This window comes from Doryrhamphus excisus, chromosome 17, assembly GCF_030265055.1.
Source record: "Doryrhamphus excisus isolate RoL2022-K1 chromosome 17, RoL_Dexc_1.0, whole genome shotgun sequence".
Classification (NCBI taxonomy): Eukaryota; Metazoa; Chordata; class Actinopteri; order Syngnathiformes; family Syngnathidae; genus Doryrhamphus; species Doryrhamphus excisus.
Genome location: NC_080482.1, coordinates 10,216,358 through 10,228,797, shown reverse-complemented (window position 1 = coordinate 10,228,797; position 12,440 = coordinate 10,216,358). Strand labels below are relative to the sequence as shown.

The window sequence follows — 12,440 nt, the reverse complement described above, 5'->3', positions numbered from 1 at the left end:
AAAAGCAAAGCCATAGTATATGTTCATGTCTCACATAAGGATAGTGGATTATGTGCAAAAATCCAATCATTGAATATTTTCCATTATATACCATAATACAAATCTTTATATATTATTGGAAATCAACTTTAATTTTGCTTCATTCAAAACTTGCAGATTTGTATTTAAATAGGATCCGTATCTGTTTATTTACATTCGTGACAGGCCCCACACAAGCGCCTCACTCTGATTGGTCAGCATCACCGGCGCGCTTTGATGACGTACTTCCGGCCTCCCTTTCTCTTGGCACGTGTCGGTACAGTTTCGGACAGAGGGGAGGAAAACAACGATTAAACTTTTGGGCACCTTCATTTGGTGCCTCTGTTTTTTAATTACCACTGAAGGGGGTTCCGTCTAAACAGTCAAGATGGTGAAGCCTCAGTTTAAGGGAAAGATGACGATTAATCCCTCAACCTCCAGCAGCAATCCGGGTAAGATAGCTAAATTAGCCGCAGTTTGTTTATAGCTAGGCGATTGACATGCACTTGTCAAACGTCGTGTGCCAACATATATTTATGAAGCGCAACTGTAATTTGTTGTTTGTTTACCCACTTTAGTGAAAAGTGTCACGTTTGAGTTAGTGTCGTGTCTCAGTAGTTTTTAAGATCGATCATTTCGCATATCATAGAAACACTGACCGGTCACAACATTAAAGAGTAACTTAAAGAGCCAAATGAGATGTACCTTAGCAGTCTACAACCACAATGATAGACACAGTGTTACGTCAATTAAGTCTGAGTATCAGTATGTTAGTAAATGAATATGAACTTGTTAATTGACGTAATTAACCCTGTAGAACCCTTAATGCTCAAATGGGAGTCCGAAAAAGCTAACCTAGTAGGACCCTTGGGGCTCATTTGGGACGTAATATACTCGCATTATAAATGAATGTTTTTTATATGATATTTTCTTCTGAATTGTCCACAAAAAGCAGATATGTCTTGTGCTCGGGCTCCCCCTGGTGGTGTCATACTCCATGAAGGACTTTTTTCGTAATTCTTCTTTGAAACATTTTGGGGGGTAAACATTGCACATTTTTTATTTAGCAATTATAACAATTGGGAGAGGGGTTTGGACAGAGAGACCTTTAAAACTTAATAATAATAATAAAAACTTAATATCAACAGACTGAAAAGAAAAGGATTCCAAGGTGTTAAGCATATGTTGTTGGTCTGTTGGATGAACTGATACATTATATAAGTACACTTGTGTTTTTACCAGATCGGGTGAAAGGTGCTGGAGGCAGCAACATGAGGGACCGAGCCACCATCAAGCGTCTGAATATGTACAGACAAAAACAGAGATGGTAAAGAAGAGACTTCATGTGTTTCTTGTGTACTGAATGTGTAGAAGTGACTGCAATGCCTTTTAATCCATATTTTTATTCCACAGTAATAACAGAGGAAAAGTCATCAAACCTTTACAGTTCCAGTCCACTGTGAATCCAGGCACGGTGGCCCGAGTGGAACCGAATATTAAGTGGTTTGGTAAGTGTGCTAACACATTTTGTAATGCTGAATTCATTTCATTTATCACAAAATTATAATTCTTAGGCTGTGTTTTTGGTCAATAATAATAAGTGGGCACTTTATTAAAAGTAAGAATAACACGTCGGATCAGGGCTTGAAATATTGATATATCCAGGTTGGTGGGTTCTACTGTAATCGCTACCTCTGTTTAAACTAATCCTGTTGTGTTCCAGCAAACACACGCATTATCAAACAGACCTCCCTCCAGAAGTTCCAAGAGGAGATGAGCGCCGTGCAAAAAGATCCATATCGTGTGGTGATGCGACCAAGCAAACTACCCATGTCTCTGCTGCATGACCGAGTTAAAGCCCACGTGAGTGCATACCAGACTAGAGAGCCTCCTCAGTGTAACATAGTGGAACCGGTGTCAAACTCAATCACACAGGGGGCCAAAACTGGCAACACCCGGCCCTGAGTTTGACGCACATGCCTTAAGATTTTCATTAGAAATAGATGACAAAGTTTTTCCCTTTTCGGGATTCTGATCATCCTCCAATATCATCACATAGGAAATACAAATAACCCATTCCAGGTTTAAACCCAAATTCATACAGGCAACATTTTAACATTACTAACTTTCTGCCATACTCTCTGCAGTTTTTCCTGTATTGTTGCGTCAGACATATTTTAATATATGTTTCCTATTCTCCTATATATCACACTTTTCTTCTTTGCCATCACTGGTACCCCTCTGTGAGGGTGTCATAAAAAGATAATATTTTACTGCGCTAAGTTTATTAAAAATTGGACCTTTTGCGTACCTTCCGGTAAAATATGTGTGATGGGTTTTCGTGAATTTACAGGCATGGAATTGTATTGCACCATTGCATGTGCGTTTGACTTTTTACATGTGCGTTTATATTTTTCACTTTTAACACTAATCAAATTAAGCACCTTCTGATAAAAAATAAACCCTTCAAGTGTGGTATAAATTATCTTTACTGTTTATTTTGCAGAACTCTAAGGTGCACATTTTAGACACAGAGGCTTTCGAGACAACTTTTGGTCCCAAAGCACAGAGGAAGAGGCCCAGTCTGGTGGTCAGTGATGTGAAGGACCTGTTGGTGCAAGCTGAAGCATCCAGTATGAGCTACAATGCAGACAATGACAAAGACTTGGTGACAGAGGACACAGGGGTCCGGTAAGGCCCATTGAATTAACAGTCATCACTTTTCCACCTCATCTTGCAGGTCCACTCATAATCTGTATACATGAAAGACTTAATGTTATCATTTTTTGACAACAGGGATGTGGCCCGTGAGGAAATCTTCAAAAAGGGTCAGTCCAAGAGGATATGGGGAGAACTTTACAAGGTATCGTTTGCTGTTCTTATTTTTGTCCAACCGTAGGCACGCTAGACCAGAGTGGAGACATTTATTTTGATGCCCACCTGGTGCAGTGGGTAGGTTATAGGCTGGTGGATAGGCTCCATCCTACACCCTCGAAGCTAATGAGAAAATTAGGGAATTGATACACAATATCGGCATGTTGTTGGGGATAGTTGGACACTGAAACAGATTATTCCCATTTTGTTATCCTATGGTAAAAATGTCTTGTTATCAGTGCTCGTGGTTGTACTTTGTGAAGACATTTTATTGTCTGATTTATTTCATTGGTTGCCTAAGGTGATCGACTCATCCGACGTCGTTATCCAAGTGCTAGATGCCCGCGATCCTATGGGAACACGCTCCCAGAACATCGAAGCTTACATCAAGAAGGAGAAGTCCTGGAAGCATCTGATCTTTGTCCTCAACAAGTGTGACCTCATCCCTACATGGGTGACTGTACGTGGTTTGCTTTGGCGTTTCTTCTCCAACGTACTATGAATAGCTGCACTGACGTGTTTCTTTTTTGCCTCGTCTTGAACCAGAAACGCTGGGTGGCAGTGTTGTCCCAGGAGTATCCCACCCTGGCCTTCCATGCCAGCCTCACCAACTCTTTTGGTAAAGGCTCCCTCATTCAGCTCCTCAGACAGTTTGGAAAGGTAAATCAGCATCTTTTCCCCAAAAGCCTTTTAAAAAAAATAAAAAAATACATTTTAATGTTCCTGCAGCTCCACACAGATAAGAAACAAATAAGTGTGGGCTTCATCGGTTACCCCAACGTGGGGAAGAGCTCCGTCATCAACACACTGCGCTCAAAGAAAGTCTGCAATGTGGCACCCATTGCCGGAGAAACAAAGGTAGTGTTTCTTCTTTCTCAAAAATGAGCACAATAAGCTTTGTTAAACGTGGTTCATTTTCTCTCATGAATTCATAATATTGTTTATTCCAGGTGTGGCAATACATTACTTTAATGAGGCGGATCTTCCTTATTGATTGCCCAGGCGTGGTCTACCCCTCAGAAGACAGTGAAACCGATATTGTTCTCAAAGGAGTGGTACGTTTTGTTTTAGTTTCAGTCAAGCTGGTTGGAATCATTCACAGGAATGACTTATTTGAAACTGTGCGGCCTTTTTAATTTCAACTGAAAACTTCATGGCTTTTTGTCCTCGTGAAGGTTCAAGTGGAGAAGATCAAAAACCCAGAGGAGCACATTGGGGCAGTGCTAGAGCGGGCCAAGCCAGAATACATCCAGAAGACCTACCGTGTCCCCACGTGGACCTCCACGGAGGATTTCCTGGAGAAGTTGGCATTCCGCAGTGGCAAACTTTTGAAGGTTTGAGAAGACGGCGTTTGCTAGTTATCGCAAATAAAATAAATCTATAAAGCTGGTTAATAATTAAAATGTAAAATGGTTTATTAATATGTCCGTTAATTCCATTTTAAAATTATAAGCTAAAATAATTGTATTGGTCTTACACATGTATTTTGTGACTAATTTATGTATTTAACAATACAAAATATATATTACGTTTCTTAACATAAGTGTTAACATTTCATTCATTCATTTTCTACCGCTTTTTTCCTCACGAGGGTCGCGGGGGGTGCTGGAGCCTATCCCAGCTGTCTTGGGGCGAGAGGCGGGGTACACCCTGGACTGGTCGCCAGCCAATCACAGGGCACATATAGACAAACAACCATTCACACTCACATTCATACCTATGGACAATTTGGAGTCACCAATTAACCTAGCATGTTTTTGGAATGTGGGAGGAAACCGGAGTACCCGGAGAAAACCCACACAGAGTTGGCCGAGGGTGGAATTGAACCCTGATCTCCTAGCTGTGTTACCATTTAATGATTTCAAATATTCTACAGTTTTCTATATATTTGTAATATGTTTTGTATTATGAACTAAAAATGTAACAAAAACATAGCACAGGGGTCAGGAACCGGATGCAGTCATCAAAACAACCACATCTGGCTTCCGATCCATAGGTTCCCTACCCCTGGTCTAGCATATCTTCTGATTGTATTGTTTTCTTGTGCAGGGTGGTGAACCAGATCTCCCCACGGTGTCCAAAATGGTGTTAAATGATTGGCAGAGGGGGCGTATACCTTTCTTTGTGAAGCCCCCAGGACCCCAAGGAGACCAGGAGGTAAATATTTCAGAGATGTTGTGCTTTGCCCAATATTTGTCCCATCTTTTATACTGATAAACCTTTATCTCATACAAGGAACCGTTGCCAGTAAAAGGCCCCTCAGAGGAGGCAGTAGACAGTCAGACAGAAAACACAGCCCTTATCCCCGCTGTTGAAGATGAAGAGAAGGAGAAACAGAAGGAGCAGCTCAATACGATTGTCTCTAGCGTGCGACAGAACTTCGGCAAGATCAACGTGGCGCCCGAATTCAACGAGGAAGACTTGGTTCCCGTGGAAATGCCCGACCTCGACATCTCCAACTTCTCAGACTCAGAAACTGAAACTGAAGATGATGATGAGGAAGAAGAGGCAGAGAAAGAGGAAGAAGGCTCCATTGAGACAACCGTCAAAGAAGCTCAGGTGGATGAGCCCGCCACGACTCCTAGCAAGAATTCCCGGCAGGTGATCCGCGAGCTGGACGAGAAGATCGCCAAGTACAAGCAGTTTCTGGACCGGGCAAAAACAAAACGCTTCTCTGCGATACGGTCAGTCAACTTTTAAACTATTGTATTATTCGGGAGGAGAAACTAACTTGTTTCTCGTTTTGGACAGGATACCTAAATCTCTTTCGGACAAAGTGCTGAGTAACATCAAGAAACGAGAAGCCCCCAAGAAGCAAGCACAGAAGAAAGGTACAACATGACGTTTTAAAGCTATCATGATTTCACTGAAGAAAAACAACTTTAGCAGACTCACTGATAAATTGCTCCTGGTTTTATTTTAAAATGTGTAGCGAAGCCTGTCTTTATTTATTTGTATTTTTTACACAGTCCATGACGACATATCCTGAAAAGACTTCAGCAATGTTTAAGTCTCTCTGTATTTAAAAAAATCAATTTTGTCCACTCGACGACCGAAAAACAGTTTCATTTGAACTGATTGTTGTTTTCTTTAAAGTACCTTTATCGTACAGGGCTCGACAATAATGATGTACCAATGGCCCGGGGCAAGTTAAAACAAAATTCGGGCAAGTAAATCCAATCAGTGATATTCCCGTGGGGCAAGTGTACTTTGGCATGCCATACTGCCAAGAGTTTTTTTTAAAAGCGGTTCTTGTTGGGTGTTGGTAAAACACGGTAATTCCGGTGGTAATTTGCAAACCAATCCTTGCAAATCTTGAAATGGACCAATCAGAATCGTTTATTTAGACCGCGGTCCGGAGTCCACAGTCCGTGTTTTACCCACACCCGTTCTTGTTCGCGATCAACCAATCAGCGGTGGTTTGACTAGGAAAACGTCTATCATGGCGTCCCTGCCAACATGGTCTAATTCTTCAACAACTTGTGAAGGAAAACACCAAAAAGTGATGAAGCAGTGCCTCCTAAACAAGTATTTTATTAGCGGCAGCAAATCAAATGATGGCACAGGTGAGTGAATCACATTGCTGTGACAATTTGAAGTGGTCACAATGAAACACCACCGATTAGATCCAATACAGAGTGCTGATTTTGCAGAAGCTACAAAATCTAGCGCTTCCATTTCTGTGTATTTTTCTCACCTTTGCTTCACAAATTATTGTTTGACCATTGAGCATTTTTTTCTGGATTAAAAACGTCATGATCTATGTAGGAATCTTTGAGATTCTAATGTGATGCCACAAAAATTAGATGATATCATTATGGCAGTCTTTTCATTTTACATGGGGCAGGTTCGGGCAAGTAGTTCTCACCTTAAGGATTCCCTATGGGCAAGTCATTTTTGTTTTTAATGTAAAGCCCTGTAGTATGTTTACTTTTGTCACTACCATAAACAATTGGACGATGCCTGATGAATACTTTGTGGTCATCGATCAGATATTTAGATTTTTTTATTTTTGAGTTAGCCAAAAAACACAATTATTATTAATTAATGATAAAAATAATAATAAAAAATAAAAAAAATATTTTTAATTACTTTAATTATTTTTATTATTTGTGTTCCACCTCAGCTGTACCCCAGAAAAACAAGAAGAGGAAAGCCGAAGATGACGAACCTGCCCAGCCACCCAAACTGTCATCCAAAGAGGTGAGCCTTGTCCTTTGCTACTTTCATTTTCCTCTAAATAAATAGAATGTATTCATATGTTCATATGTTTTTCCTCTACAGAGAAGAGCAATGGACCGTGCCAATAAGTCCAAGAAAGTGGGCGTGCGTTATTATGAGACGCACAATGTGAAAAACAAGAACAAGAACAAGAAAAAAGACATTCAGTCGCTGCATTCAGAGGGCAGTAAAGCAAAAAGAGCCAAACGCTAAAGTAGAGCAATAAATATACATAAAGGATTTTTAGTCATGCTTTTATTATTCAAATGAGTGTTGGATTCACTCTCAGGGGAATAATCATGCCTTAACTTCATCATTGGTTTAAATGTTGTCATCCTTTGGACGCTTTTATGGAAGTTACTTCTTTGGCATAACCATCCCTTCCAGCTGGGACTAAATGGGAATACAAGCCCAAATGTTAAGATAAAGGAAGATGCTAATTGTATCGTTTATATATATTATTTTTCTATCCTCACCTTGAGCTGCTGATTGGTTCTCTTCAGAAAGTGAACCTGCTCCATGTACTTCTTTTCCTGCGCTTCACGCTTTTCCTCTTCCCTCTTCTCAGTCGCAATACACTCTACTTTTTTTTCATTTAGTTGACGGCTTAGATCCTGTATCTCGCTCTCCAAATCCTGAATCTAAATGTGTAAAAAATGGAGGAAAATCTGCTTTATGCATAAAGGCTGCCCTCTGCTGGATATGCAGCAGAAGCACATACAATAATACTAAGGTAGTCTTGCTTACTTTTTGTTGCATGTCCACCTTGCCCTGCTCGGCCTGCAGAGCTTTCCTCATGCCAAACACCACACTGCTCTCGTACAGCGTTTGGTAGGCTGAGATGGTCATTTGGATCTCATCTCGGACCCGAAGCAGCAGGAGGCCCCTCTCTGCACAGTTGATGGTCACCTGTCGGATGAGCTCCTCTAATATAAGAGAGGAAAATAGACCGATGTGCTGTTATGGCTCCATTTGGTTCAGATTTACAAGCAACTTTCCCCATCAAAAGTAATGGAAATCCAATTATTAATCTATTTCACATGTAAGGCGGTGCAATGTATCACATTTTTTATCAGTGTAAGTGTAAAAAGAACATAACCAGTGTCACTTTAATGGTCTCACAAATGTAAAAATAAGTTAACTGCTGCCAATACGTGGAGCGGATTGATACAGCTCTTTTTAAAATAACCAAACAAGTATACGTTGAGGGGTTATTACACCTCATTTCCATTGAAATGTGCCATGGGATTGCTATGATATGCTTCTATGAGATGTGCCACCCAGTGTGAAGAATGTGTTTGGGGGTTCATTGCAATAGATTTTTTGTTTACCAAAGCACTGCGAGTAGAGCTCCCTGCGGATGGGGCAGATGCCCGTTTCCAAGGCGCGCCTCTTCTGCAGTTTCCTGTCCAGAAGCTCCTCCAGGTTGAGGACATCGGCTCGCGTGCACGGTGCAGTGGACACTCGCTGCTGCCACACCTGATTGCCATCCGTCCACTCCCTGCCAAGGACGAACTCATCTGCAATGACTTTGTTTATATTGTATAAAGGATGGAGGTGTGTTACCTGGGTGTGAACATAACATGGAGGATTTCTTCGTTTTGCTGCTTGCTGCCATCAGGTGGTTTGCTTTTAGGGGGAGGGGGCACAGGGGAGTCCACAGGCTGGTGCTGGCTCACTTTAAATGGACGTCCCTGGATAGAGAAACTTTTCAACTACTTAGTCTATACTCTAACAAATTATAATTTTTATTACCATAACCAACTGTAAATATGCACTTTTCTATCATGGCAAACTTCATTGTGAAATATAAAATAACTTTGTATATGAAATTCATTTATATAAATTAAATTATATAAAATGAAGTTAATATAGTAGTCAAATGTTTAAAATAGAGCTTCAAGAAGAAATAATAAACAAATGGTCACAATAGTTGAGCTGCTTATACTTGCGCATATAATATATTCATGTCGGCACAAACAAATAACATATAATTAATATTTTTCCTGTGCAATTGTATATTTTTGTTTATAAAATGTTATCCACTTACCTTTACTGATTTTCTAACACTGCCTTGGTTAGCGAGAACCGGAGTATCATATTTCAGGAGAGACTCTAAGGGCTCAGACATTGTACTTTTTTTTTATATTGTAAAATGATTGTATAATTCTTGCAACAGGTGAGCTTTCTATAAGGAAAAAAATTGCGTTGACGTTTTGCGTTGTTATGACAACACCCTCCGAGTGTTCCATTTAATTCGTCCGAGTGGACTCGATAGAGGACGCCAGCAAGTTCTAAATTAGAAAAAACACTATGCTTTATTCTTATGTTTTTAGTGTTCTTGTGATGTTTATTTGTGATATTTTATTCATTGTAGGTGAAATTTCGATTGCATCTGCAAACAAGGCAAACGGAAACTAAATTAGCAAGGTCTGTGTTGCCGAGACATTTGTCCGCCTAACACCGGAAGCGGAAATAGACGACAAAGTAAGTTCCAACACTTAGCTGCTGGCAAAGTTCGTCGCTTTGTTTTTGTGGAAACGGTGATGTACGCCTAATCTAAACCGCCGCTTATTTTCCTGAATTGACGAACAATGGCCAAAGAAAAGCGACACAAGAGAAGGGATTCACCGGAAGTGAAAGTTAAGGTGAAACAAGAGAAGCTGAGCCCGGAGAGGCCGCGAAAAACACGCCGCTCACCAAGCAGCAACACAAGTCCACCTAGGAGGAGACCGAGCAGGTGTGTTTTGGTTTGTTTTATTTCTCTTCAGAGTGTTTTTAAAACGTAACTGACACAGTGGCAACAACTCGGCCTTTTCTCGACATCGTTTGTTTGTTTGTTTGTTTGCTAGCTTAGCTGTTAGCATTTGTTGCACAACGAACGTGTGGCCCTAAAGACCTTTAATAAATTTACTGACGTTAAAGGACTGTATGCAACTGAATTCAAATGGCATTTTTCAAACAAAAAATATATAAGTATATCTCTGCCGGCGTGTTACTAGTAGCGGTTTCAACGGACAGATTTAACACAATTACGATTCCGGAATTAATTGTTCATTTGGGCCGAATAAAATAACTGGTGTTATTCACGTACATGTGGTGCGTACACACCATAAAAGCGGTCTCAGACAGGTAATCAACAATTTAAATTCATGTTTTAAGATAGACTACACATTCAGTGATAGCCAAACTTTGTCAAATAGCTATCATTCGCTGACAATGAACATAACTAGTGCACTCGTGTGTGTGTGTGTGTGTGTGTTACTCAGCATAATTTATATACTCAAAGCAGGAAGAGGTGGAATATAATGCTTGTAATACAGAATGTTCAAATCTTGCCGTGGAAGAACACAAGGAAGGAAGCTGCAAACAGACCCATAAATTAATTACATTGTTTTGATTTAGGTCACCTGGCAGGACAAGGGACCGACGAGGCAGCAGAAGCCCTCGAAGGAGAAGCCGAAGTCCGCATCGTAATGCTGATGTCAAGTTAAAGCGGGTAATTCAGTTCTAGTTTTCATTCACATAGATTTCACTCAAACTGCAACGTGAATTATTGCACAAATTTGTGTGTTTGATTTTTTTTTAAACACAACACGCCTTAATTAGATTTTGTTTGACTGTTTAAGGATGGAATTCACACACTTGGGCTGTGCAATTGGAAACCAGGTCTGTCATGCATATATACTATATGCAGGGCTGCACAGTGTGAGCATTTTACTTGCAGATGCATCTAAAAATCAACAATGTTCCGATCAGGGTTTTATGCTGCCAATACTGACCCCCATGGTCCATGAGTGAAATCAACCGATACCAATACCGATCACATACATGCAGAGTAAATTTTTAAATGTACAACCATGGGGCCACCATGGTTTTTTCTTCAAGATTAACTTTGTTGTCTCACAAAAAGAAATTTGTTTTGGGTCATTCCCCCACGCTGCAGCTGCAATACACCACTTAAAATATGTAACAAGAAAAACAATACTTACATGTGCCATGTAAACATAAAAAAATGATGCCATAACGTGCAAAAAGCAAGATGCTTCCAGTAACTGTAGCACTGCAAATATGCAACAATAATAGCTGTACATGAATGAATAAACAGCACCTAGCAGGATAATAAATACAAAGATTAAAATGATAATGATATAAATAAAATGCTTGTCAATAAAAACACAGTCATCAATTAATTCATTTAAGAAAATGCAATGTGCAGTGCAATTAGTTAAGAACATTTTTATCTTATCTATTGAACACAGGAGCGTGAAGAGCACCGCTCTGCCGGAGATGACCACAGAAGAAGAAACGAGCTGCCGGAGGAAAGGCGTAGCAGGTGGGAATCAGACCGGCCTCAGGAGAGAGACCGCAATGGCGGCCGACGCCGGGAAAGGGACGCAGCATCTTCCCAGCAGGCCGAGCGTCGGCACCATGATGAGCAGCGCAGGGAAAACCGTCGGCAGCGTGAGGAAAACCAAGAGTTTGATTTTGGGCAACCCAACAGCGGAGGTAACAGCCCGTCTGCGCCTCCTGCTGACAAGGAGAAACCAAACTTTGGTCTGTCGGGAGCGCTTACGGAAGACACAAACACGTTCCGCGGAGTTGTTATTAAATACAATGAGCCGCCCGAGGCTCGCATTCCCAAACGGCGGTGGCGGCTGTACCCTTTCAAGAACGACGAGCAACTTCCAGTCATGTACATTCACAGACAGAGTGCCTATCTGATGGGACGACAACGCAAAATTGCCGACATTCCCATTGATCATCCATCCTGCTCCAAGCAGCATGCAGTATTCCAGTACAGGTATGTCTTTTTACTTAAGTAGAAGTAGTTTTACATGATTTTAGAAGTGTGCAACCTACCTTCTTCATGTCTGCTTCTACAGACTTGTGGAGTTCACACGGGCCGACGGCACCACGGGGCGCCGGGTGAGGCCGTACATCATCGACCTGGGCTCGGGCAACGGTACTTACCTTAACAACCAGCGCATTGAGGCACAGCGTTACTACGAGCTCAAAGAGAAGGACGTGCTCAAGTTCGGCTTCAGCAGCCGCGAATATGTCCTCCTGCACGAGTTCTCCGACACCAGCGAGGTGGATGCTCAGCAAGTGGAAGAAGACGACGACGAAGGCCTTGACGAAGTTACTAACGAATCAGCAAGTTAATTTTTTTTTTTTAATCTGTGGGAACAGTTAACTACAATACTATTGTGTATAGATTGATGTATTCCCTTTTTTTAATTTTATCTGATCAGAGGGCTCACAGCGGTAAATGTACATTTACATTTTTGTACTGTAAATAAAGTCTGTGAAGTATTCATCTGCCT

The 12,440-nt window shown here is 41.0% G+C and overlaps 3 protein-coding genes across 3 annotated transcripts; 2 read left to right on the top strand and 1 right to left on the bottom strand.

Annotated features, from left to right (window-relative positions):
* Positions 1 to 212: 212 nt before the first annotated feature.
* On the top strand, positions 213 to 7,831 carry gnl2 (guanine nucleotide binding protein-like 2 (nucleolar)). Its single transcript, XM_058053152.1, has 16 exons — positions 213 to 470; positions 1,261 to 1,345; positions 1,432 to 1,526; positions 1,742 to 1,881; positions 2,525 to 2,709; positions 2,815 to 2,881; positions 3,194 to 3,352; positions 3,439 to 3,552; positions 3,622 to 3,750; positions 3,843 to 3,947; positions 4,068 to 4,226; positions 4,942 to 5,049; positions 5,128 to 5,576; positions 5,644 to 5,723; positions 7,019 to 7,095; positions 7,177 to 7,831. Exons 1-16 carry the CDS (start codon positions 407 to 409, stop codon positions 7,324 to 7,326), a joined length of 2,166 nt encoding a protein of 721 aa, XP_057909135.1. The 5' UTR covers positions 213 to 406; the 3' UTR covers positions 7,327 to 7,831.
* Positions 7,548 to 9,244, bottom strand: dnali1 (dynein, axonemal, light intermediate chain 1). The gene is made up of 5 exons (XM_058053153.1): positions 9,164 to 9,244; positions 8,680 to 8,807; positions 8,445 to 8,614; positions 7,861 to 8,039; positions 7,548 to 7,754 (listed from the first exon to the last, which is right to left on the bottom strand). The coding sequence occupies exons 1-5, from the start codon at positions 9,242 to 9,244 to the stop codon at positions 7,572 to 7,574; spliced, it is 741 nt and encodes a 246-aa protein (XP_057909136.1). The 3' UTR covers positions 7,548 to 7,571.
* Positions 9,245 to 9,546: 302 nt separating this feature from the next.
* snip1 (Smad nuclear interacting protein) lies at positions 9,547 to 12,433 on the top strand. The gene is made up of 4 exons (XM_058053395.1): positions 9,547 to 9,853; positions 10,519 to 10,612; positions 11,376 to 11,917; positions 12,000 to 12,433. Exons 1-4 carry the CDS (start codon positions 9,708 to 9,710, stop codon positions 12,277 to 12,279), a joined length of 1,062 nt encoding a protein of 353 aa, XP_057909378.1. The 5' UTR covers positions 9,547 to 9,707; the 3' UTR covers positions 12,280 to 12,433.
* The last annotated feature ends 7 nt before the right edge of the window (positions 12,434 to 12,440 follow it).

What these genes read in the sequence shown, in the direction of transcription:
- gnl2 (XM_058053152.1), top strand. Translation starts at nt 407, where the DNA reads ATGGTGAAGCCTCAGTTTAAGGGAAAGATGACGATTAATCCCTCAACC. An exon ending in TCCTCAGACAGTTTGGAAAG is followed by an intron (nt 3,553 to 3,621) that starts GTAAATCAGCAT and finishes ATGTTCCTGCAG; the next exon opens with CTCCACACAGATAAGAAACA. An exon ending in GAAGCAAGCACAGAAGAAAG is followed by an intron (nt 5,724 to 7,018) that starts GTACAACATGAC and finishes GTTCCACCTCAG; the next exon opens with CTGTACCCCAGAAAAACAAG.
- dnali1 (XM_058053153.1), bottom strand. Translation starts at nt 9,244, where the DNA reads ATGTCTGAGCCCTTAGAGTCTCTCCTGAAATATGATACTCCGGTTCTC. An exon ending in GTGTTAGAAAATCAGTAAAG is followed by an intron (nt 8,808 to 9,163) that starts GTAAGTGGATAA and finishes TTCTCTATCCAG; the next exon opens with GGACGTCCATTTAAAGTGAG. An exon ending in CATGTTATGTTCACACCCAG is followed by an intron (nt 8,615 to 8,679) that starts GTAACACACCTC and finishes CGTCCTTGGCAG; the next exon opens with GGAGTGGACGGATGGCAATC.
- snip1 (XM_058053395.1), top strand. Translation starts at nt 9,708, where the DNA reads ATGGCCAAAGAAAAGCGACACAAGAGAAGGGATTCACCGGAAGTGAAA. An exon ending in CCTAGGAGGAGACCGAGCAG is followed by an intron (nt 9,854 to 10,518) that starts GTGTGTTTTGGT and finishes GTTTTGATTTAG; the next exon opens with GTCACCTGGCAGGACAAGGG. An exon ending in CTGATGTCAAGTTAAAGCGG is followed by an intron (nt 10,613 to 11,375) that starts GTAATTCAGTTC and finishes TATTGAACACAG; the next exon opens with GAGCGTGAAGAGCACCGCTC.